This window comes from Epinephelus fuscoguttatus, linkage group LG10 (assembly GCF_011397635.1).
Source record: "Epinephelus fuscoguttatus linkage group LG10, E.fuscoguttatus.final_Chr_v1".
Classification (NCBI taxonomy): Eukaryota; Metazoa; Chordata; class Actinopteri; order Perciformes; family Serranidae; genus Epinephelus; species Epinephelus fuscoguttatus.
This window is the reverse complement of record NC_064761.1, coordinates 40310895-40337529: the sequence shown is the minus strand read 5'-3', so window position 1 is coordinate 40337529 and position 26635 is coordinate 40310895. Positions and strand designations below refer to the sequence as shown.

Genomic DNA, 26635 nt, shown 5'->3' with positions numbered 1-26635 from the left:
TTAGCTTCCAACAGCCAGATTATTGATTTGTGCAGGCTATAGCTGACCACACAGGTAAACAGTGCCACAAGCCCAATGTTATTTTGTCTGCTAGTGCTTATGTAGCTGATGTATTGGTTACTAACGCTCACTCTGTGTCTCTTTTAAAGTTTGCCTGGCGTTAGGCTGCTGTTTTGCCCTGCCTTGCCTCTTACCTCCATAGTTTGTTTTCTTTTTGTTTTGCCTGGCTCACTTAGACAGCCGCTCTGCCGCTCTGCCGCTCTGCCTTCGTCGTTTAGACGCCCTTTTTTTAAAGTAGTGTATTGTAGTTCAAGACTGACCTCAGACCGTGACTCCTTAGTGGAGGGTGGGAAGTTAACACAGCATTGAGGACCTGCTAAATTTAGCATGTTTATTTTTGTTTTTCTTTCGTTTTGATTAGAGTTTGCAGTTGTTTTGTATATAGATATTTTGTTTGGTTTCTTTTCTTTCTTTTTGTTTAGTTGCACAGTTGACCTCAAAAACAGCTATAGTTGTTGACTCTCTCTTTCTAACTTAACTTTTGAGTCACTGGTACAGATTAATAATGTACCCTTTGGAAATAAAAAGAACTATATAACTGGGTTTTTTTTAAAAAAAAAAAAAAAAGAGAAATAACTTAATAAAGAAATTATTTTATTGTGAGTAATAAAACTTGTTAAACTTCTTACATCGTGCCTGCATTCATTTGTGTAACTTACCTGTGTATGGGTGATTTTTGGGAAACCCTCTGAGAAATTAAAGTGAAAAGTAGATTCTTTAGGTGCAAGTCCTAAGGTGGCGTTGTTGGTGCTAATTCTCCAGATCTGCCTCTCGCAGTTCAACTGGTATTGCCACAGTAGCAACCCATGGCCATTGTTCAAGCAGCTTTTTGGGCAGCAGACACAGGTGTTTTGTAGCATCCTGTTGCTGTTTTTCCAGTGGCCTTTTAGGCAGCAAACATATGTGTTTTCTAGCAACCTTTGGCTGTTTTCCCAGCAGCTTTTTAGGCTCCAAACATGGGTGTTTTGTAGCGACCTATTGCTGTTTTTCCAGCAGGGACAGTGCCACCAATAGCAGTTGTTTTTTACTGAGGTATAGCTGCATTTTCTGCTGGGATAGTGGCACAAAAAGTGGTTGTTTTTTTATGAGACATCGCTGCTTTTACTGTAAAAATCAGGGATTGTACACCAAAACATGATCTTTTCCTAACCATAAAAAACTGGGTTTCGTTCCTAAACCTGACACATTAATGGCAATGTTCTTGAAATACTAAGCTTTAATATATCTGCTATATAATAATGTCAAAATGTAATGTCTCCATGGTTTGTAGAAACATACAATGCCAACATATGTCTGCCGATTGTGTTGCATTTTCAACATCAAGTAATGCAAATTGAAGAAGAAATGTGACAGCATACAGTCACTTGAGTGTTTTCATCACTAGAAATATAAAGCATGTGTTCAGTTCTGGGCTGTGACTCATTTGGTATTTGCAGCCATCACATCACACCCAGTACCGGGAACTTACACCTGCTCTGTTTCTGTGAAAAAAAGGCTTCTCTATCCTAAAAAAGCTATGTTAATAAACTGGTCCTAACCGTAATATCTAAGAAGCCTGTGCCAAATGTCACTACGCCTCCACGAATAAGATTCTGAACTGGAAGGTTGTTTTCCCAGCGGTACGGAAATGATGCATAATTCATTCACTTCTCTCTGTAGAGTGCCATTAGTAGAGCAGCCGGACTCGTTTACTGGAAACATTTTCTGAGCTCAGTAGTTTGGGTGTTTTTTTGTTCTCTCTGAGGGTTTGCCGGTCTGTGTGTAGTGCACGTGCACCCACATGAAAATTCACACATTCCGCCTCACGTCTGATCTCGAGCAGCGAGCAGAGAAGGTCCTCTGAGGTTCACCTGCTGGCTGACGAAAAGCCGTGTTGTGGATACAAAAGTCCTGTCAGCTCCATCCAAACATGAGGAGGCAACCAGGATGAGAGAGATTAAAAGTCCAAATAAACCAGCTTCATCTGCTCATCTGAAGCCTGGTGCCAACACATAAGCTGACCTGCAGAGCCTGAAAAAAGATAAAACAGATTTTATCTCAACAACAAGGCTGGGTACATCATCAGATGTACAGATGTTCAGATTCAGAGCTGTATACATTACTATTTTGGTTCCTGTATCACCATGAGTGTGTACGAAGTGTTTTTAAAGTAAGCACATTATCCATTTCCACATATCCACCAGCAAGTACATACTGTGATTTTAAAAGAAGCAGTGTGAGTCAGGAGATGCTGCATCCATAGTGTCTCTCAGCCCTATTATTACAGACTGGAATGAAACAGAAAGTAAGTCTGGGAACCTATTGTATCAAGAGCCTACAATCTACTGCCACGTGATTTTCTTCCCTGCCAATCAAAAGTATTTATAAATAAACTTGTGCGAACACGTCATTCAACAAATTTCTCAATAAAGCAGTGTTCACTGATCAACAATAAAACTTTCCTCTCCTCCAACTGATAATTCTGTTTTGCTGTTACTTGTTTTTTTGTGAATTCCTCACTCCTTTGAAGTGTGTTAATCATAATTATTTGTTGTTTTCATTTCTTTTTGTTCACATGTAAATGCTAAGGAGATAATTGCCAGGAGATTGTTGTGAAAGCACGAACAAAGCCGGTGGTGAATGAAAGTGTCCTGAGGGCCCCGAGACCCCTGCAGAGCTCTACAGAGAGGACACTTACTGTCCGTTAGAAGAGGGCTAATTGATGGTTTGTGTGCAGAATAACTGCAAATTAAATGATTAGTTCTTTAGTCTACAGAATGTCAAGAATTATGACAAATGCCTTTTAATTGTTAAAGGGCCAGTTTTCCATTTATTTGTATTTCTATTTATCAGTCTAGATTGTTTTGTGTGAGTTGTCGAGTGTTGGAGATGTCAGCCATAGAGATGTCTGCCTTCCCTCCAATGTATGGGAACTAGATGACACTCGGCTTGTGGTGCTCAAAGTGCTAAAAAATACATTTGAAAAACTCAGCAGTTTTGTTTATTTCCAGAAATCATGACCCGGTTTTAGTGGCTGTTCCAGCATACCAAAGTTTCTAGGCCACCTAGTCTGCAAGGGTGTCTCAGTTAAGACTCATTTTCCTGTTCCTTTTATATCCACAGTGCTCACACAAGGCAGGGAAAAGGTTGAACAAGGTTTCTTGAGAATAAAAGAAAACAAAACGACAGGTGAAATCCTTTCAAAATTACATCTACCCACTTCAACACTGCATATTACACTCAAAACATTTTCACGATACAAATCAACACACACACACATCACATCATCTTTGTGCATGACATCGGCGATGTCCTTTTGCTGTGCACTAAACTACTTTATGGCACCTGTCATAAGTCAACACATTCTCACTCCGACCTCGTCACGTATCAACGTCTGGTCATGGACTTTCCACGTCCAGACACAACGTGAAAGGTACCCTGAAGGGTGTGTTGGTTGCTGATGTTCTGGGACACCGTGTCAAGTTCTGCCTGTTACATGCATTGTCGTCTTTCAAAATTCACTTCAGTTTTCACAGGAAATTTACAGTTTACACACAGTCTCTTTCAAAATAAAAGCACTACGTCAGTACAACATGGCGAATTAACGTTGTTGTTTTTTCCTCCATCAATTTACACACGTGGTTGGGTTTAGGCAACAAAAACATGTGGGTAGATTTAGGAAAAAAGAACTGGGTTTGGCGTTATAGAGCTCGTAAGTTGCGTGTTTCTGTTTCCGGTACATGGGACCTTAAAAATCGATTTCTCATGATGTATTTCAATGGCTAGATGGAAATTATTTTCTGGTCCCGTCTGAATTGTGCCATGAATTTCACATATGTAGTTTGTGAATTTTTAATATATTTTTTCGTGCAAAGAAGGCTACAATTTTGCAGGAAGAAGTTTGATACTGTTAGGTTTTGTGTGAGAGCGCTTTGTGGACTACAGCTCTTCGCTGCTCTCAACGCATATGATATACGTCACCACTTGCACTCGGAACATGGCTGTGTCTCTGGTACACTTGACCACCTTCTTCCGAGGAGAGGACAAAGGACTTAAGCGTGGCGAAAACCACTGCAAGTCTGGACATGTGGAAAGTTTCAGCTACGTCAGCATCTTGATCTGATGGCTCCGTAGATCGTGGCAGAAGATGCAGCAGCAGCACTGTGAGCTGAGAAGTGGAGGGAGAGTGTGATGGCGTGACGTCACATAGGCGACATGTAGTCTTTCTCATTACGTTGTTTCCACAGCCTTTAACTGAAGAATCATACAATAAACTGTCACACTCTTAACATGAAAAAATATTATTTAGACCCACACAAAACATTTGTGTAATCCAAGGCATTTAAAGACTGGAACCAGAAAATAATAATTTTCTCTCCATTGACTCCCATTCATATTTTCCGAGCCTAGAGGTCCGATGGGAGTCTACCGGAAGGGGCGTGACTTACGAGCTCTATAGTCACTGTCTAAGTTCCCCACGTAACACAACCATAGCATTTTCCACCACTGCACAATTTAAATCATCCTTTTTTAAAAAATAAAAAGTCTTTTGAATCCCCTATCTTTATGCAATTACTATATTAAATTGCCTAAGAACCCTTTTATTGAACTGACTATTTGTTTTTATATAGACAAATCAGTTAATTGACTGTTAAGTGTTTCAGCAGTTCACCACTGACAGCTTTAACAGCTGATAAATCATTTGAGCCGTCTATCTGGAAAAATACTTACTGTTTTTCTGTGTTTTGTGTCATTGTGAATTGAGTGGGTAATATTTGGATATTGGACATTTGGTTGAATGGAACAGGCAATTTGAGGACCACACACTGGGCTCCAACCACAGGTGAGTGGTGTTTTTCTGAAGACTATTTATGGCATTCTATAGACTAGGTGACTACAGATCAAGGTTATGTTTGTAGAGTAAAACTAAACTTAACACTACATTTGGGTGTAAAAACATTTCTGTTAAATGAAAAAAGTGAAAATTAGATTGTAGAAAAGAAAAAAATTTAACAGTACTGTGTGTTAAGAAAACTAACGTTAAAAATGTTCTTAGTTTTAATCGTTGTCTTGGTCAAAAAATGTCAACAAAACAAGCACGAGGAGGCATTGGTGCATATATTTATAGAGACTGTGAATCAATTGCCTTCACACAGTGTTGTGTCTTTTATTGTAACACCTTTTCTGAACTTAAATCTTGTCCCTGTCAAGAAAAATATTTGTAGCTTTGGGGAGGGTAGGTTCAACAAGGAGCTGGAAACACTCCTCAGAGATGTTGGTCCATATTTACATGATGACATCACACAGTTGCTGCAGATTTGTCAGCTGCACATCCATGATGACAATCTCCTGTTGCAGCACATCCCAGAGGTGCTCTACTGGACTGAGACCTGGTGACTGTGGAGGCCATTGGAGTACAGTGAACTCATTGTCATGTTTGAGATGATGTGAGCTTTGTGACATGGTGCGTTATCCTGCTGGAAGTAGCCATCAGAAGATGGGTACACTGTGGTCATAAAGGGATGGACACGCTCAGCAACAATACTCAGGTAGGCTGTGGTGTTTAAACCATGCTCAGTTGGTACTAAGAAAATCTCCCCCACACCATTACACCACCAGCAGCAGCAGCAGCCTGAAGCGTTGATACAAGGCAGGATGGATCCATGCTTCCATCTGAATGTGGTTTTTCCAATCTTCTATTGTCCAGTTTTGGTGAGAAAACCCGTGTGAATTGTAGCCTCAGTTTCCTGTTGTTAGCTGACAGGAGTGGCACCTGGTGTGGTCTTCTGCTGCTGTAGCCCATCTGCTTCAAGGTTGGACAAGGTGTTGTTGCTTCAGAGATGCTCTTCTGCACACCTTGGTTGGAACCAGTGCTTATTTGACTTCCTGTTGCCTTTCTATCATCTTGAACCAGTCTGGCCATTCTCCTCTGACCTCTGGCATCAACAAGGCATTTTGGCTCACTGGATATTTTCTCTTTTTGGGACCATCCTCTGTAAACCCTAGAGATGGTTGTGCTGAAAATCCCAGTAAACACTCAGACCAGCCCGTCTGGCACCAACAACCATGCCACGTTCAAAGTCACTTTCATCCCCATTCTGATGCTCGGTTTGAACTTCAGCAGCTCGTCTTCACCATGTCCACATGCCTGAATGTATTGAGTTGCTGCCATGTGATTGGCTGATTAGCTAGTTGTGTTAATGAGTAGTTGAACAGGTGTACCTAATAAAGTGGCCGGTGAGTAGTCACTCAAAGAGCCTACAAAATCCCTTTAAATGCATCCCTCTCATGAACTACAACTCCCTCACACAATTGTGTCAAACACTTGCTGTTGATTGGTTGCAGCTCACATGAACTTCACCATCCGGGTCTGTGTTTGGCTCTTTAACACTGCCAATCAAACCCAGTGAATGTGAACCAATCAGCTGTGGAGTTCAGGTCACGTGGGCGGGGCTACTGCGCTTCCTCACACATCATGCTTGTTTCCTGGTCGTTGCTAACAACCTGCTGCCTGCAACTTCGCCTGTCCACTGTCCCCTCATGCATCGGGGCCTTCCAGCTGTGGTGTTTTCGGGATGTGTGTGAGGATGAAGCCGTGTCGACTGTGAGTGCGGTGTGACTCTCAGCTCCGTGCAGGCTGCATGGTGCTCCGTGTCTCTCTGCCTGCTCTCTGACGCTTGGGGTTTGCAGTCTGGCCTCCAGCCGCGGCTGCGAATTAACTTCATTTCTCAGCGTCGCCCTTTGCTCTGAAATCATGTTTATTTTATAAAGATGGCGGTGAGGGGGACACTGTGAACTAAATGACTGTCAGAAACATCGCCTCCATTTGTAATATGGTGAGTATGTCTGCTGGTTGTGTGTGTGTGTGTGTGTGTGTGTGTGTGTGTGTGTGTGTGTGTGTGTGTGTGTGTGTGTGTTGCTATCGATGTGTGCAGCCACTGTGTTGAACTGGTGTGTAGTGATGTACATGGGTGAGTCGCCTCCCCCCCTGCAGACAGACAGTGTGTGTGCAGGGGAGGATGCACAGTGGATGTAACGCTGGTCCCTAGTGCTCAGACAGGCCTGCTGCATCCCAACCTGACTGTGAATGTGTCGTAGACCTTTACACACTGCTGCTGCTTCCCTGTCGCGTTGACATTGTGTGTTGCAGCCTGGCGAGACGACACAGTGTGTGATTTGTATAACTGTCAGCGATGATTGACAGGTGAATGAAGCAGCGCGCTGCCTCTGACAGCTTGTTGTGATTGCATAATGTGATGCTGCTGCTGCTGCTGCTGCTGCAGAGAGCTGGTTGCATCCTGGTAGCAGAGAGCCTTTCCTTTATTGTGGCTGGGTACTAAAGTCAGAAGCCTGCAGTGCTGCTGGCCTGCATCAGTGGGTTATTACACTGCATCCTATGCAGAACTACTTAAATAGTGTGTGTATATTGTGGGTTTGCAGACACACAGGTAAAGATGGACCTCCCACTGCGAAAGACAAGTCAAGTTTGAATGGACACAGCTTGGGTGGACATTAGGTGGAAGCTTGCATAGGTGTAACGCAGGAGACACATCCCCTTCAATATTGCATTTGTCCCCTCCAATAAAAACAGGAAAGTAGCAGAGCACTTTTATTTTTCATGCACAGGATCCCCAAACCCCTCGTTTCATGTGTCCTTCTCAATGTTGAAACCCGCGCCCTTGGTAGAGCATTTAAACAGTTAGTGTAAGCAAAACTGACAGGACAGAGCTTTTGTCCCCTGCAACAGCCACTGTCTTCGGCACAGTAAGTCTGCGTATCAGGTTTGCAGTAGGGCTCAGTGATATTGTTGAAATGACAACATCAGCATGAATATTTTTCCAGTCAGGGCTGTAACTTACGAAAGCATCATTTATTCACTTGAGGAAAGTTTTTGTGGGGATTTGCTTTCTTAATGTGTTCCTGAATTAACAAAATTATCTCAGAATTATGAAAAAGTTTCTTGGGGAAAAGTCATGTTCTCCCTCTTTTTACTCTAATGAGATAATAAACTTCATAAAAACTAGCTTATTTACAATATTATTATCCTGTTAAAGCAGCAGTGTTTAGAGCGAAGTGGCATCTGGCGGTGAGAACTGAAGATTGCAACCAGCTGAAACCTCTCCCATGTGCTAAGTGTGAGCTCCCAGTTAGGATTCCCTCTGTGATTATTGTTCAGAAGGTTTTTACTGGGAGCAGAAGTGTCCGCAGAGGTCTCCTCTTCTCCAACACAAATGGACCAGGTGATTAAAACCAGAAAAAAACACTGACTAAAGCAGTTTCATGTTAAGAATCAGCGTTTCTCAAACGCTGGTCAGCTTGTCACTTTTTTTCTGATCCAGACGTTCAAAAGGTTTTTACTAGCAAACTGGTAACAACACTGAATAAAGCAGCAGATGCTGCCCGTCATGGCTGCTTACTATGGTGGCCGACATGAAAATATAAATGTCCACTCTGGGCTACTGTAGAAACATGGTGGTCTCAGTGAACAAGGACCCTCTCCCTATGTAAATAAAAACAGTTCATTCCAAGGTGACAAAATCACAACTCTTTTTTTAAGGTGATTATTTGCAAAAGAAAACATGCTTTCAGTAACAGCTTACCCCAGCTGACATTGGGTGAGAGCCGGGCTACACCCTAGGCAGGTTGCTAGGCTATCACAGGACTGCCACATAGAGACAGACAACCATTCACACTCACATTCACACCTAAAGTCACCAATTAACCTGCATGTCTTTGGACTGTGGGAGGAAGCTGGAGTACACAGAGGAAACCCACGCTGACACAGGGAGAACATGCAAACTCTGCACAGAAGGGTTCCTGCACCTTGGGGTTTGAGCTAGGAACCCTCGTTGTGAGGTGACAATGCTAACCACTGCACCACTGTGCCACCAGAAAAAATATTTATTTCATTATGTCCAGCTTCTGCCAGTATATCCCCAAAAATCCTACAAACTGGACCTTTAATTAAGAAAAACATGAGCATTATTCTTACCATGAAAGATTTTATTATCATAATTCTGATATTATAATCTTGTTAAAGCAGGAAAACAAAGCAAATACTTTTTTCTCAATTGAATGCATTACACTTATGTAGTAACTTGAAACTACAGTATTATCGTTTTCAATTTATCTGCCGATACTTAAATTTAATCAGTTAATTGAATTGTTTACAAGATGCGAAGAAATTGTGAAATATGCCATTTATAATTTCCCACAGCCCAAGACAATGTATGTAGATAATTTGTTTTATTTACGCTTTGAAATCTGAGCGAAATGGCTGGATTTCTTTTTAAACATGGGAAATGAAAGAAGAAATGAGCCAAAAAAAATCAGACAGAAAATATTATAAAGAGAAAAGACAAGAAAATTATTTTTTAAAATGTTATAATAATGATAATAAGGTTTCCCTAGCTTTTTTCTCTTTTTCCTATTTTTCTAAAATACTTTTCTTCTTTCTTTCTTTTGTTTTTTTTGCAATTTGTGGGAAATTTCCTACCAGGTTACTCAGTGCCTTTTCCCTCATGTTTTTGAAAGAAATCACGCCAATGTGCTCAGGGTTCAAAGGTTTAAATACTTGCAAAAGGCATCTGAAAGCAGCACAAGAAAAGATGTCGCTCCAGGTTTCAAAGAGTTAAACCATCAGTCCAAAACTCAAATATATTTAGTTTTCTGTCAAATATGTTCAAGAAAAGCATCAATTCCTGAGATTTGACAAGCTGAAACCAGCCAACGTTTGACATGTTTGCTTGGAAAATGCACATAACAGTTTCCCAGTCCTTAATTTAATTGTTTTGCTCAATCAAAAGTCCAAAAGCCAAAGACATTTAGATTAATATCATAGAAAACTGAAAAAACAGCAAATATTTACATTTAAGATCGACTAATCTATTAATTTTAGTAACTGTAGCTCTGTTTCCAATATCAGTTTATCAAGATATGGCAAAATAACATTAAAAAGATAATCAAACTGATTAATCAAATCATTGATCAAACAAAACTCTTCTTATAGGTAAAACAAAAGTTTTAGTAACTAATGTTTTCAGTTGACGTTTGCCTGCAGGCACATAAGAAAAGAAATAAGGGGGCAAAGTAAAGACATGACTGAAGCACTTCAACACAGAGCCTGTGTTGACAGAGTTCAGACTGAATAAAGGTGTCAAGGTTATATTAATTGTTTTCTAATTGTTCAAGATGTGACAAGTTGTTATAGAAGGAATGTGAGTATTTATTTCTTTTTGCATATCCAGGTCATCAGCATACTGATTATATCACATTACATTATATAACATTTATTATTTGTAATGTGGGCCAAGGACTTGTTGATTCTTAAAAGCACAATAAGTAAACATGATACAAAAGATGAGGCTGAAAGGTTTTCAGTTGAAGACAATAATTGTCAATAAAGCAAGTGACAAGAGTAGGCGGGTGTCGATATTTTCCACAGCGTCTTCTGCTCTGTCAACACTCACAGTTCATGTTTTCCTAACATTGTTTTCTTTGTGACAGTCAAGGATAAATGATTTTTTTTTCCTTTTTAAATAAATGATGCCACCACCTGCTGTTTTATAATGAATGTCTCGAATGTCAAAATGTGGCATCAGGTGTCAGTAGGAGTCACCTGGATATTCCATTTTCTCAAACAAATGTTTTGTGTAGATTTTAATGGATTTTCAGGTCCACCAGTGGCACCTTTCCACTGAGTCCGTCTAATATTTCTCTCCAGTTTTGTAGACTAAAGGTCACAGTTTGCATTATAAGACATCCCACAAGGAAAGAGTCAGCTCGTACAAGTACAGTACACGGACTTGAGCTCAGGCTGGAAGCAGTAAATCAGACAAAGAGGTATTCACTGTCTGCTTTGACAGAGAGAAATGACAGTCATTGTAAGTCAAAGCCTTCCCCCAAACTAAACTGTCCTCTGTGTTCGCTCAACAAAGCTGTGGTTCATTTGGAAAGCTTTGAGCTCCGACAAGTGAAAAGGCTCTGACAAGAGATAAGTGGTCTGTCTCTGCAATCAGGTGCAAAATACTCCTGACTTTTGACATGAGTCTACCTATTTAGACCATATCCTTTTTCTACTTTGACAGGACATTTTTAGGTTTTGGGAGTTTTTTTTACTGACAAAGAAAGGCACCGAGGCGAGCTACAACAGTCGAGTGGAAACTGATGCGTTGGAATTTAGCAGGAAGGATCATTTTAACAATTACGCTGTATGAAAAAGGAGCCTCTAATTATGGTTTATCTTTGTATCTAAACCGTCAATAGTCTGTTGGTGCTCCTTGACCACACAAAATGTCCATATTATTTTGGCTATACATTTATGTAGCCAACAGTTTGTAAGATTTTTTGGGGATGTAGTGGCATCACAGTGGTCTCCTCCTCCCTAAAACAAATGAACCAGGTGTATAAAACCGGCAAACACACAGAATGAAGTAATTTCATGTTACAAATCAGTGTTTCTCCGATGCTGTTCAGCATGGCGGAGATGGGAGGCTCACCCACCACGTGCTCATGTGCACTCACCTTTTTCCTGATAACTCAAGATCAAGATGCTCAGGAGGTTTTTACATGTACATCAGAATAGACTAAACAAAAGAGGCCTTCATTTTAGCCTTTTAAAGGTCCAGTATGTAAGATTTTTGGGGGATGTAGTGACATCTAGTGGTGAGGATTGCAGATTGCAATCAGCTGAAAGTTCTCCAGGTTAGAATTCCTCAAGTGTTTATTGTTCAGGAGGTTTTTACAGGAGCAGGATTATCCACAGAGATCTCCTCCTCTCTGAAACAAACGAACCTGGTGATTAAAACCGGTAAAGGCACTGAATAAAGCAGTTTCATGTTAGAAGATCAGTGTTTTTCTGATGCTGTTCTTTGCCGAGGGGCTGCTTACTGTTGTGGCTGGCACAAAAATGTGAACTGCAGTATCTAGAACCAGTTTGTCCATTCTGGGCTACCGTAAACATGGCAATGCAGCATGCATCCCTATGTAAATATAACAACTCATTCCGTCTATCTGTCTGTCTATCATAACTCAGTAAACTGTGTTACATGAGATGACGTCGATGATGAAGAAAAACCCTCTCATGTGTTGTCTGTGGTCTTTCAGGGCACCAATGCCTCTGCTCTGGAGAAAGACATCGGCCCGGAGCAATTCCCAATCAATGAACACTACTTTGGATTGGTCAACGTGAGTATCACCTAATCCTCTCATACATCAACAGAAGGCTTTGATAGAAAACATTGGTGTCATTTTTCAAAACAAACTGCCATGGGACTCTGACTCATGTCCTCTACTGGATAATTAGTACTGAAGGTGAGAGTGTTGTTTCTGTTGGCCAATACAGGGATGTTCTGTCTCCTTAAAACAGCACTCACACAAACTCCCATATTTCTCAACACCCTGGACGCAGCATCTGCCAAATGAATAAGAACAGTTGAGCACATCTGTATTTTTCCACCAGCGAGACCAATGGAGTGAAATCTCTTTTTGTCCTCACACTTTGTTCTTGTCCTCTGTCCTTCCCTTCCTCAGTTTGGAAACACATGTTACTGTAACTCAGTGCTCCAGGCTCTCTACTTCTGCCGGCCTTTCCGGGAGAACGTGCTTGCTTACAAAGCCCAGCAGAAGAAGAAGGAGAACCTGCTCACATGCCTGGCTGACCTCTTCCACTCCATTGCAACACAGAAAAAGAAAGTGGGCGTCATCCCGCCCAAGAAGTTCATTTCCCGCTTACGGAAAGAAAACGGTGAGAGCCCATAAAAGACGTGCATGATTGAAAACTTGATAATGATTAGAGAACATCCTGCGATGGTATCACTCCAGCCCTGATACAGGGATTCGCAAAGAATGTGTGCAGAGGGCTCAATGTTGTGGGGCAATGGCTCCTTACCTACTTCCTACCTCCTCCTAAAGTTTGGTGACTGCATCTTACACGGTTGTGACGCTATTGTGATGACAAAATCTGTCTACGTGCATGCGTTCCCAAGTGCCTGTTTTTCAGGGCACGGGCACTGGGCCCTGAAATAAACAGAGTTCAACTTTTGGAACACAGCATTGCGCATCGCATGTCATGTGACAAGGACTGACCAATCACAGCCGGCAGATATCTTTCCCTTCTTCTGTAAATATCAGTCTGTGATAAATAGGGAGAAGTAGTTGATCATTTTAGTGGTAAGTAGGCTATGATCTGATGCTGGTTATGGTCACTTAGCAACCTCAGATGCAACCTGCCTCTGGAGTAGCGCCCAGTGTCCAGCGCAGTTTCCAGGCGTTTAAAGACGCAGCAGGTGTACGGTGTGTATCAGTCACCTGGCCAAGAACTCAAAGCAGCCTCTGTGGTAGTTCCCGCTACACTAAGTGTCTCCAGGACCACATTTTACCATGATGAAACACACACACACACAGAATCAACAGGTAAAAAAAATATAAGTGCGAATCTGCAACAGTTGTGACCTCATACGCACATGCACTCACATGTTCATGCTCACACACACAGCCGCACAAACACAGTGATGCCCCCAACCCCCCTTTTTGACATATTGGTTTATCTCAGAGCACAACCAGTGCGCTCTGAAAAACAGGCACTTGGGAACGCTTAGGAACACTTGCACGCCGGGATAGTGTCACTCTTGCTTTTGAGCGTGCCTTTCGTGCATCCACACTAACAATCATGCATTTTAGGGTGCAAAAAAGCAGCATGTGTCTGCGACCCTTAATCAGCTGTTCTTTAGCATATGACCAACATTGAAACAAAATTTTGTGGAAGTCTGTGAATCCATTTGGAAGTTTTGCGCTTCCTCTTTTAGCCAAACACACACCTTCACATACAGACTTGACCTCCATGCCAAATCTCAGCCTTCTAGGGCAAAAACTGGGGTCGCTACAGTGTGGAGAAATTTTTGTGGGCCGACCAACTGACAGAGTAAGCTATAGAGCTGCTGGTCACAGATAAAAACAAAAATCCAAAATGTAAAATTATGGATTTAAAAGAGAATACTCATCTGATCTAATGCTTACTAAGTCACTACAATGAACATGTTTTGTACTGTCGCTCTTTCTTTGTGGTATTCTTTTCTGCCAAAGCTACTGAGTGTGTTACTTGTTCATAAACAACCAGAGTGAAGATTTATGGCTCTGTACTGTGTGTCAGTAGCAGTGTTGGCTTTAATGTAGTCTGAATATTGGAGGTGAAGGGCAGGTGCATGTTGGAGGTAAGGTCACTCAGAGAGTAGACCGACTGTTCTCTGCTGTCCATATTGAGGAAGCTCTTTATGTGAATGAACAATGCAATCTCTGTTGGGACCCAGCTTTGGTCAGCTGCCTCCTCTCTGGACTTTTTTTCTCCTTCTGCCCCCTCCTCCCTCCAACTCCCCCGAATCTCCGTTTTCAACTTTCACATGCAGATCTGTCAAAACAGAAGTGTGTGTAGATGTTGGGATTACTGGTGTTGCCTGATTTCTCACAGGGGAAGAAGCACAGGTGTAACTAATCGCATTCTCACAATTTGTTTTTAGATGCGTGATTTTCTTTTTATACACACTTAAGGAGAAATGTTAGAGGTAGCTTAAGGCCAAAGATTTTTTTGCCAACAACTGCACCTGTTTAAAAAGTCGATCCACATTGACACCTCTCTCCATTGTCATTATATAGAATCCCCCTGGACACTGAAGTAATCTAGCAAAACATAAAAGTATATACACTATAAAGCAGTGGGGAAAAACTAGCCCTGATCACACAGAAAGCGTTTGAGCAACTGGAGGCGACCTTTTGTAAGCATTTTATTGTTTTGGTTTTTTTTTACTCCTCGAGTCAAATAAAAACTTTGCGGAAAAGCAGCTCATGCCATCTTTACAGTTGGCAAACAATGGAGGAAAAACTTATGATAGCCATTGCTGGATACCCAGAGCTATACGACTTTACAAACTGTAGCTACCACAATCTCAGTAGAAAACAGCAGGTGTGGGAGCATTTAAGTGCAGTACTTCAACAGCCATCATGGAGGAGAAGCTCCTGGACCAACTGGTGGTACTCCCCATGATCCAGCCTCTTTTTTAGGGTCTCATGTACCCACACAGATCTCTGTTTATCTGCTGACAGCCTCTCACCCTCAACCAGAGCTACAGACAGCACCGTCTGCCTCAACATTTTAGGAACTGGATACTAATTACAGCGGAATAAATGAAACTAAAAATAATAATAATAAAACAAAGTGTTGAAACAACATTTCAGTGTTTGAGGGTAGGCCAAGTGTCCAACTGTTTCTTGATCAGGAGTAGTTATTCGGCAGCCAGCAAAGAATCCAGAAAGTCCCTGATCAACTAAAGATAAAATTTGTTACTTAAAATTTAGTGATATAATTATTAGGAATTATGACTGATAAAGTTAACCTTTCAGAAAAAGCTGACATACCCACTAGGACTGCAACGATTAGTCGACTAATTGATGACTAATCGACTATGAAAATAATCGGTGACTATTTTAGTAGTCGACTAATCTGTTTGAGTCATTTTTCATAGAAAAGTACTATAAAAGTACCTCAAAATACTCTTATTGCAGCTTCTTCTGTTCAAATATCGGCAGCTTTACACACTCTCCCATGACGGTGAACTAAAACCCTTTGGCGTGAGTACAAATCAAGACATTAGATGATAATTTTGGGGTTTGGGAGAGACAGACCGACATTTTTCAACATTTTAACACATTTTTCAATAAAATGATTAGTCGACTAATCGAAGAAATAATCCACAATTAGTCGGAAATGAAATAATCATTAGTTGCAGCCCTAATACCCACCCCTTGCAGTACTACAAATTAAGGCTAGTGGCACAGGAACCCGTGTTAGAGAAACACTGGTCTAAAATAAATGAATTGCTTTAGTAATTTTAGTCGGCTCAGGTCGGCTTTATGCTAAGTGTGCAGAATCATTATAGGTATATAAATATAAATATTAGATTCAGTATGGGCAGATAATCATTATTAAATGGATTTAAGATTATTAACCCAAAAAACTTTCCTGGGACATCCCCGTCATTTCCCCTCTAAGAGTTATCTTCTTTACTTTATCTCTGCGTCTCCCTGCAGATCTGTTCGACAACTACATGCAACAGGATGCCCACGAATTCCTCAACTACCTGCTGAACACGGTGGCCGACATCCTGCAAGAGGAAAAAAAGCAGGAAAAGCAGAACGGGCGCCTTAAAAACAACGGCACTGCTGTCACCACGGAGACCGAGACGGAGAACAAGACAGAGCCCACATGGGTTCACGATATCTTCCAGGGCACACTGACCAATGAGACACGCTGCCTCAACTGTGAAACGGTGTGTGGCGCTGCTTTATTTGCCTATTGAGTTCCCTGAGAGGGGTAGTATATTTAATGTTGTTATCTGTCCCCGGCTCTGACAGTCCCCGTGTCACCCTGAATAAGAGGTCTGTCCTGAATAAGTCTGGAAAAGGGATTAGCCTGTTCAGAGATGCTGAGAGATGCAAAAAAAAAGAAAGCGATGCAGTGAGCGCACCCGGTGGGCTCCGGCCACCCACTTTACGTCAGGGCTGGCGTAGGCTTTGTCCTCACAGTTTTGAGGGCGAGCAGTGAGACGGGTTGCCCTGAACAACCCCTGCAAACAGCAAGGCGCTGCAGTGTGCAGAGACAAAAGCTACTCAGTATAATCAGCATTTCAAAGACTGTCTGTGTGTATAGGTGTGGGCGGGTTGGTATTATGTCACAGCACAGGCAGGCTTATCCTTTTTGACTCAGTAAAAAAAAACTGACAGTGAAGTTCCCTTTCTCTTTGACAGGTGAGCAGCAAAGACGAAGATTTTCTGGATCTTTCTGTGGATGTGGAGCAGAACACATCAATAACACACTGTCTCAGGTAGAACTGATTTATTACACATTCAGTCACAGTTAACAGGCTGACAGTAGACCGTATTTCCTTTGGCCTGAATGAGGTTGAATAACCAAGCCTCCTGTGGCATGCTCTGCCCTCCAGGGACTTCAGCAACACAGAGACTTTGTGCAGTGAATACAAATACTACTGTGAGACATGCTGCAGCAAGCAGGAAGCACAGAAGCGGTCAGTAAAGCACTGAGCTTGATACAGTCATGATTTGTCATTGTATACCTCTCTGAGCACGTATGGTTCTGTGCAGGATGCGTGTGAAGAAGCTTCCTATGATCCTGGCACTACACCTGAAGAGGTTCAAGTACATGGAGCAGCTGCACCGCTACACCAAGCTGTCCTATCGGGTGGTTTTCCCCCTCGAACTCCGTCTGTTCAACACGTCTGGGGATGCAGTCAACCTGGATCGCATGTACGATCTAGTGGCGGTGGTGGTTCACTGTGGCAGGTACAGTACACTGATTACCGGCCCAACATAAAAGACCTCAACATGAGTTATGGTGCGGTTACACTTGATACCAACTTATATTGTAGTGTCATGTTTCAAAGTACAACAAAGCTCATCCCCTCAAGCTGCTGCAGACTCACTGACCACATTTGTTGTGCTCCTTCAGAAGCAAATTTTAGATGGTAGTCCATTGATTCCAGCTGTATCACATCACTGTATTCCGTAAAATATTAAACGAAAAGTTTGACATTTTGGGAAATATGTTCTTTTGCTTTCTAGTTGAGACTTTTGTGAGAACAATGATGTCACTCTCATGTCTGTATGTTAAAGGGGAACTAATGGTTTTTTTTCCCTATTTTCTGATCTATTTTGTCTAAATGAGCGATAGGATAAAAGTGCATTTTTTCACACAGATATGCTCGGATTGTTAGTATAATTATCCAACAACATCACGGAAAGGAGAAATGAATGTCTGTGTTTACCTTTAGCTGGATTCAGACATGTTCCTCTGCTTGTTATCATCATCAAATTCAGATGGCTCATCCAGATCCAGTTGGTTAAAATCGGGTAAAAATTCGGACATGTTTTATTGTGGCAAGTCAAAACACTCACTCAGAGAGTGAAAGTCTGGCTCCGAAATCTCACGTCTCGCGGGATTTGAGTTGCTGCAGGAAGTTACCGCTGGAGTGACCTTACAAGCGTGAGGAGTTACTCTGTTTGGAGTAGCCATGGCTGAATTTTTACCCGATTTTAACCAACTGGATCTGGAAGAGCCATTTGAATTTGATGACCGCCTGAATTTATTTGAACACGGAGTACACGGACGTACACGGATGCAGAGCTCAATGAAACTGAAGAGCAGACAAGAAGAGAGAGGGAGCAGCAACAGGCAGAGGAACATGTCTGAATTCTGTGCTCATCTTGAATATGAGTTAAAGATTTGTACATACATGATTTTGTGACATCACAACGAGTCTCTGAACCAAGTCACGGTCCAGTTTGCAACTTCCACAAGTGTGAAGACTTTTCCATGAAGTAGGAGACATGACATCCAGCAGTTAAACTCTTGAAATGAAAAATATTTGCATGTTAATGGATTCTATATATATTCTCACTAAGGACAAGAGTTCAGGTTAGAAAGCAAGTGTTTACCTTAACATCAAACTGCAGTATTGTATAAGCCTTTAAGCTTGAAGTTGAAAAACAGCAATACAAGTTTTGAGGACCTTGGCTCATGCTCAAGTATGAGATTGGCTTAGTTTTCTTCTTTTCTTCAGAGAGTTTCTGCGTCACTGCTTAGAATGACCTGAAAACCTGTAACACATACACTCACCGGCCACTTTATTAGGTACACCTGTTCAACTGCTAACACTTTATTTATAGAGACCTTCCATTAACATACAAGAGATTAACATAAGTTGTCATCTCAAGTTGCAGTTATGTGCAAAGAAAAAGACTAACCACAACCAAAACAAAGAGATATGTGTGGCAAACTGTGTTCTGCATTTATTTTGCACAGGAAGCTAAGACAGATGAGCTTCGGCTTGTCACAATAACTGCCTTTGCTTGATGATATATTGTCCCAGAAAATAACTGCGATAAAAGACAGTATTGTTACTTTGAGACCATTTTACACCAGTCATATAATGATAATATAAAAGAATAATAATGCAAGTACACCCTTTCAAAGAGCAATGAACTTTTAATTTTATAAGAATATTCAGACATTAAAATTAGAATATGAAAAAGAAATTAATGTATTTCTTAAAAACACTTTTGTAGTGTAAATTAAAGTGCCTTTGCCAACAAAAACAAAACCAAGTGATGCCTCTTGGGACTAACAGACAAGCTTCGCAAAGCTCAGACCTCACACCGCAGTTATCTCCATAATCTGGTTGGTGTGCTGCAGTCGGCTCCCGGGGATTTTCGGGCCTGAGAGCCCGGTGGTTGCGGATGGATTTTATTGAGAGGAAAATAAAGTTACACAAGTGCAGCTGCAGGCTACTGATGAGCTATGCTGTGTCATGTTTGAAGTGTTTTCTTATTTTTCTTCGCACACCTGCAAGTAGGTGAGGTAGATAAAGAAAAAAGGGAGAGTTGCTGCATCCAAGTCTTATAAAGGCCGGGCTTGCTGTTTATTCCAGCATCATGTTTGCTATAGTGCTGAATGCTTATGTTAACAAACACACATGTAAACACAATGAGAAATATTGAGGTCAGCAAAATGAGGTCATGTCCACATATCATGCGATAAGTTGATAACGTAATAATCGTGACAGACCTTGATGTAGTACAGTGTGGGGCTGTTGAGAGGGTAAGGTGTCTGCAGTAGAGAGTCACTGTTTGTCTCTGTTTCCTCAGTGGCCCAAATAGAGGTCATTACATCACCATAGTGAAGAGTCACGGCTTCTGGCTGCTGTTTGATGATGACATTGTGGAGGTGCGTCACTCTCAGTCTTAGCCTGTTACGGCCTCCTTGAATGTTCCTTGACTCATCTGTTTGTACATTTGTTGCTGCTTTTATCATCAGTAAACAACGTCTTACTTGTGTTATGCAGAAAATTGATGCCCAGGCCATCGAGGAGTTTTACGGGCTTACCTCAGACATCTCCAAGAACTCTGAGTCAGGATACATCCTCTTCTACCAGTCCAGGGAGTGACTGGAGCTGCATCAGTGACACAGGAGAAGACTGAATAGGATGAGACCTTTTTTTTGTTTTGTTTTGTTTTGTTTTTTGTTTTTTTTGTACCTTCAGCCTAACAGACCCAGACTCCAGCCGTCTCCATCCCATCCTGTTCCCATTCTCCAAGTCAGACCTCTCTGATGTTCGTGCGTGCCAATCCTCTGTCCCAACCCCAACCTCCGGGTTAACATGTGCTTCATCTTTCTTTCTCTCTCTGTGTAATTTGCTTCTTGCCTTTTAGTCACCTGCATCTGGACTGCACTTTAAAACAAAAGCAAAAATGCTCAACAGCATGTCGGAAACAAAAAAGGAGCGTTCGTTCACACCGAGCGTCTCAGGCTTGGTGTGTAGACTGGTGGGAGAAGCCTGCAGAGGTGATTGTCTACGTGGTGCGGTGAAGGGTCTGGTGCACATACAGACTGTTGTCTGAAATTGTACTATATCATTTATATGTATATAAGGTCTTCTTCCGTGATGCGTCACCCCCTGTTATCTCCTTTCATTAGGGCTATTTTCCTCATCATCACTGTCCAGTCCTTTGTTCATGTCCCTGGTGGATGCATGAGACTTATATGAAGTTGGAGACAGACACTGTATAATACGCATAGAGAGGTTTCATGCATTTTCAGTGGTTTTGAAGCAATATCTGAGCATTAATGAGAGAACTCACAAGCTGAAAACTACCTAAACTTCAACAGTTGACAGTGTGTAGAGGTTGTGTTGTCCCGCAGACAATCACTCTGTGAGCTGCTGTCTGTCTGCTGTGACAACTCGGTGTCTGTCTAACCACATATGATCAACACTTAACCCAACTGAGCCAAATGCTCCCAACACTACACGTGAAAGGAAATCCTGTTTTCTCTGGATCTCCATTCAAATCAGCCGAATCTTTATAATTTTTTATTCTGATCAAAAACCCATATTTATTGTACTTAACATATTTATTACTGTTATTTGTAATGCAGACTGGTCAATAATGAAGGGGTGTGTGTGTGTAATATGGCTCTTCTTAGAGCTCTGTATGTGAGGGTACTTGTGTCGAGGCTCGCAGTGTGAAGGATATAGTGTATGTGATACACGACTTAAGAGTACAGCTGAAAGAAAACTGGTTTTAATTTTGTCGGTTGCATGTTAAAGGTCCAGTGTGTAGGATTTAGGGGGATATATCAGCAGAAATGGAATATAACATAACAAGTATGTTTTCTTTCATGTGTAATTTCCTGCAGATAAGAATTTTTCGTTAACTTAGAATCAGCCAGTTACATACGGACTGGGTCTTTGTCCCAGGAGTCTGCCATGTTGCACTGCCATGTTTCTGCAGTAGCCCAGAACAGATGAAACAAACACTGCCTCTAGATGGGGCCATTCACGATTTCGCGTCTGCCACTGTAGTTAGCAGCCCCTCCACGATGACAGCATTGGAAAAACACAGTTTGTTGTTGTTGTTGTTGTTTTTTTGTTTTTTTTTACATAAAACTGCTTCATTTAGTGGTTTTATGGGTTTAAATCACCAGTTCTGTTTGTTTAGAGAGGAGGAGACCTCTGGGGATAATTTGGCTCCTGATAAAAAAAAACCCTGAACGTCTGGGGCCGTATTCACAAAGCTTCCTAGTACAAAGATTTGCTCTTAGAGACAAAATTCTAAGAAAATTCTTAGAATTATGACGTTCTCGAAGGATTCCCCTTAAAGTTAAGACTGGATCCCGGTAAAGATAAAAATGATTCACAAAGCATCTTAGCCCTAAGAGAGCCCCTTCGGTGAAAAACTGTGAGGTGTAGGGAGGAGGACTTTTAAGAGTCTTAATCAGAGGAGAAAATGGTGAAAACACAAAGAGGTCAGAGAAATATTCTCCAAACAATGAATGAACAAAATGCTACAGATAAGATTGTGCAGGAATAATGTTTGTGGTTAATCTCATGAGGGATACGCACACATTTCAACCCAACGCAATAACGCCAGAAATTAAATGATCACTTACTCAGATATTTGGAAAACTGGAAAAATTCAACACTCTGGCAGTGATGACTTTTGTCTCCCTCAAACTTCCATCAGCAGAGTGATCACACTAACAGTGACAACACTTTCAAAGTCTCATATTGTGATGCAGTTCACTTCCACTGGGTGTCCACACCTTGAAGGCTCACAAAAGGGCATGTCTGTGACAACCAATCACATCTGTTAAAAGAATGTGTCATACCTAGCAACAGGGTCAACCACACCTCCTCACTAAGACAAGAGTTCCTGTCCCTTCCTTTCCTAAATCACTCCTAAGCTAGGACTTACTAAAAATGTTTAGGCTAAGTTAGGAGCTCTCTGTTACCCCTTTTCCACCAAAGCAGTTCCAGTGCTGGTTCGGGACCGGTGCTTAATTTGGAACCGGTTTTCCTGTTTCGACAGACAAAAGAACTGGCTCTGGGCCAGAAAGAAACGGTTCCAGAGTGGCACCAGTTCTTTGCTGGACTAGAAGAACGAACCACATATGTCACGGGGAAGGAGGCGGGGTTATTGAGACCATGTTAGGTTATTACCTGTCTTCTGGAACGTAATCGCCGCCCATACAAATCTTGTCGAGCAGGACAAATACGATGTGTCTGCCGTGTTTGGATGCCGATGAAGCCTCATAGAGCCAGGAGTAACAGCTGCACAAATACGTGGTCCAGCATCTTTGTTGTTGTTGTTCCTTTGAGTTTGGCGCCAGTGGGAAAGCAACGACGTAACTGACGTATACAGTGACGCAATGACGTGGCACCCTAACCACCTTGAGCCGTGGAAAAGCAAATTGGATCTCAGCTGGTTCGCAAGTTGAACCAACTGAGAACCAGAACCAGCACCAGCACTGGAACTGCTTTGGTGATAAAAGGGTATGAGAGTGTCCTCAGAAGGTTTTTGTGAATACAGCCCCTGGATCTTCAGTTATCAGAAATAAAATGTGAGCTCACATGAGTAGGTGCTGGGCTAGCGGCCTGTCTGAGACGTGAAGGAGAAGACCTCTGTGGATAATTCAGCTCCCAGTAATAACCTCCTCAACAGTAAACACTGAATAAATTCTAACTGGGAGAAATTTCAGCTGGTTGCGATCTGTAATCCTCATTGCTAGATACCACTTAACCCCCCTAATCTTACATACTGTTCCTCTAAATCAAAAGATGAGATGGATTAACATGATGCAAGTGGAATAACCCACAACTGCCCAATTTTTTTAACTGACACAAGAAGTGAAAATAAGTGCAATAAGAGTTGAAGCTCTCCATTGTGGAAGTTCCCAGTGAGACTAATATGAAGTACAGTTAAATGTTAGTTGTAGATGTGTTTCTTCATGGCTGATTTTTCCCCAGTGCTGTGTGTTTGTGTGCTTGTGATAAATGCTCCCGTTTTTTTTTTGTTTGTTTCTTTGTTTGTTTTTTCAAAACTTAACGCGGCAGTGTCTTTTCTTTTTTCATTCTCTTGGTTTGTCTCTGACTTTATTGACGTAAATTGTGTGTCATATGTAGCACATTTCTAAATCCCCATAGATGGCAAATTAGAGCTTCAGTGTTGATTCATCCCATGTACTGTAGATGTTTTTCTCTTTGGCCCGTTCCCCAGGGTTTGTGGCCGTGCCCCTGTAGGATAGTGCGTCATCAGACAGCTTGTTTTCATGTGAATGACATTCCTATTTGCTGCACATCAGCGGAATTACCATTTCAAATGCATCTCATTATAAATAAGAGGTAGGAATAGGATGAATTTCCTAGCGTAGTGTCTGTGTCTAATCAGGAGAGGCAAAATTTGAAGTGATAATAGTGAAAGTCTGGGTGTTGAATGCACTTGTTTCTGCTGTCTCTTCCATTTCGTCTGTTACTGGGTGGAGTCATGAGGAATACGTGCCAAACTGGAGTCGATACCGACCTTGCAAACAGTCTTTAACAGAACATTATTTTCTTTGTAAAGATACAACTGTACATATATATTATGTAGAAAAAACACTTCTGGAAATAGGAAAAAAATATTTTTTTAAAGCGAAGATCTTAAAATGTAAAGACACTCATGGCAAAGATTTTAGCTTAACGCTGAGCATTAATGAAACCCTGTTAAGAAATACTGTGCTATTTTACAATCACTCAATTACATAATCAATCAGATTCGTGCAGAAGTCACCATCTGTCATTTTATTGCTTTTTTTCTGGGTTTAAATGAGCCAGGTTAGAAAACAGTAGCAGGTTTAGTCTGACACGTTTTAGACCCGGGGTGAGAGACTCTTAATGCGCTGATCTTCCATTAACACTTATGCACTTGCCCTCACTGAGACGCTCAGTCGTTGCACTTGGTCTGATATATCTTACTTTGATAGTGATCTACCTAGGAGAGCTCCGGTGCAGAGAGTCCTGCGCCCGGTGGGATCTGATTGAGCTTGTGGGAGGGAAAGGGGAGATGAATTCGAGTCTCCATTTGGTTGTAAACTGAAAGTGCACTTTATTAGTGATGAGCTTAAATGCTTTAACATGAAGAACCACACTTTAACACACTCATTTTTGAGTTTTTTCTGTTCAATAAAATAACGCTCAACTACCTTGCTGTCATGTTTGTTTTTATTTCCCTGCTGCTTCCTGTTATTGACCGAAGTGAGTGACAATGGCTTCTTCGCTTCCTTTGTAGCCATGCTAGCAGCGTTAATGCAGCAGTTGGTCGGTCTAACACTTTGCTCCAGAATGACTGACAAAGTGAGGTTAATCAGTAACTCTAGATTTGCCATAGGTGTGAATGTAAGCGTGAGTGATGGCTGTCTCCATGTGTCAGCCCTGTGATAGTCTCCACTTTGGGTACTTTGCTTGGCGTGCTGCCCCTGTGGCCCCTGCTTCCCTCTGATGTGGAAGTTTTAACCTGACCTGAACTGAACTGTGTCCTTGAACAAATTTCATCTGTGTATGAGAGATTTGCTTTGGTCCTGTTCCCATAAAAGTTATCAGTAAACCTCCCTATTCTCCCTCTTTCCAGTTTTAACTTCAGTATGCAACTGCATCTGTTATTCTCTGTCAGACACACGGAGGACACTCCAAGTGTTGGAGCTCTGACCTTTCAGCTAAAATAAGACTGATAAGATTGTTATTGCAAGTGTGGGTGAAATGATCAATGCTGGACTTTTACTTGTAGTGAAGTATTTTTCTAACATAGTACAACCACTTCTACTTACAAAATCAAGATATATTTTCCCTTCTTATCTGTAGAGCTATTTATCAGGCTAAATTGTTTTGGTGTGAGTTGCAGTGTTGTAGAAAGGTCTGTCTTCTCTCCAATATAATGGAACTAGATGGCACTCAGCTTGTGGTGCTCAAAGCACCAAAACATTGTTTAAAAACTCAACAGCAATGTCTCTTTCCAGAAATTATGACCTGGTTACTCAAGATAATCCACAGAGCTTGTTGTGAGCAGTTACATGTAGGATCTATTTTCCTTATACTGCGCCAGCCAACTGAATCACCGCACAGAAGGAAGCACACGTTTTCTCGTGGATGAGAGGCTCATGCTTGTGACAGTGCGAGATGTAAATGCTAATGGTTTCTGCCTAGGTGAGCTAGCAGTGGATGCACGCTTCCTTCTGGGCAGTGATACAGTCAGTGGGTCTAGTTTGGTAGAAAGAAAATAGTTCCAACGTTAGACTGCTCACAGCAAGGTCTGTGGATTATTTTGAGTGACCTTCTGCACTACAAAGCCAGTTCAACTTACCCAGGATATCTGTTGGTTATCTGGCTTGACTGTCCCTAACACTGGCCCTCTGGATAACCACAATGTCAGTGGTGTTGGATGTTAATGATACTCTGCAATCTTATAACAGAAAATGTAGAAATATTGAAAATACTATCCAAAAATTCACCTTCACCAAGACTTATATGTGACGACTTATGTGTAGGTATCAATAGGCTAATGTGACTTTAGCACAGAGTATTTTTGCCGTTTAGTTGGATGATGATAATACTACTCTGAATGTGTCACCTTAAACACTTTAAAGTAATGCCAGACTATTTCTGCTACCGAAGTTAAGGGTGGAAAAGTAGACTATAGTTAATGACTGATGAGGTCTGTGTGACCGAAGTGTTGCATTTATAATAAAATATAATCTTTGAGGGGTTTTTTTCCGAGTTCTCATCACACAGGTGTCTCGTGTTATTGTCTGTGTATAAAATAGCAACACTATCACTGTGGACTAAAATAAAATTTGCATAAGTTAAAATACAGCTAAAATCATGTGCTTAGTATGGAAATGATCTCTCTGTGATCTCTCCCCCTGTTTATATCATTTTTTCAATGAACATTTTCTGCAGAAATATTGTCAAAATATTGTTTCTGTTACAGAAACTGTACATTCCATTCTACTAACATAAATTAATTGATTAGCAGCAATGAAAGTAGAGGGACTGGCTAGATATTCTTGAGCTGCACATTTCTTGCTTTCCGTCGGCCATCTTGGTTTTGAAAGATTTGTGTTGCAGTGACAACACCTGGCCAGTGAGTGGCGGTGTATGTCATGACGCACCAGGGTCCACTGTAGTGACTTAAATGCAACTACAGCATCAAAATCAAAGCA

The 26635-nt window shown here is 41.5% G+C and overlaps 1 protein-coding gene across 1 annotated transcript; it reads left to right on the top strand.

Annotated features, from left to right (window-relative positions):
- The first annotated feature begins 6523 nt into the window (after positions 1-6523).
- Positions 6524-24974, top strand: usp46 (ubiquitin specific peptidase 46). Its single transcript, XM_049588551.1, has 9 exons — positions 6524-6875; positions 12145-12225; positions 12571-12784; positions 16120-16358; positions 16837-16913; positions 17031-17114; positions 17191-17388; positions 19750-19828; positions 19947-24974. The coding sequence occupies exons 1-9, from the start codon at positions 6840-6842 to the stop codon at positions 20046-20048; spliced, it is 1110 nt and encodes a 369-aa protein (XP_049444508.1). The 5' UTR covers positions 6524-6839; the 3' UTR covers positions 20049-24974.
- Positions 24975-26635: the final 1661 nt, after the last annotated feature.

Bases quoted from the DNA above. Each gene is read 5' to 3' on its own strand.
- usp46 (XM_049588551.1), top strand. From the start codon at position 6,840: ATGACTGTCAGAAACATCGCCTCCATTTGTAATATG. The intron at 17,115-17,190 runs GTCAGTAAAGCA...GGTTCTGTGCAG, and splicing joins AAGCAGGAAGCACAGAAGCG to GATGCGTGTGAAGAAGCTTC. The intron at 19,829-19,946 runs GTGCGTCACTCT...TGTGTTATGCAG, and splicing joins TTGATGATGACATTGTGGAG to AAAATTGATGCCCAGGCCAT.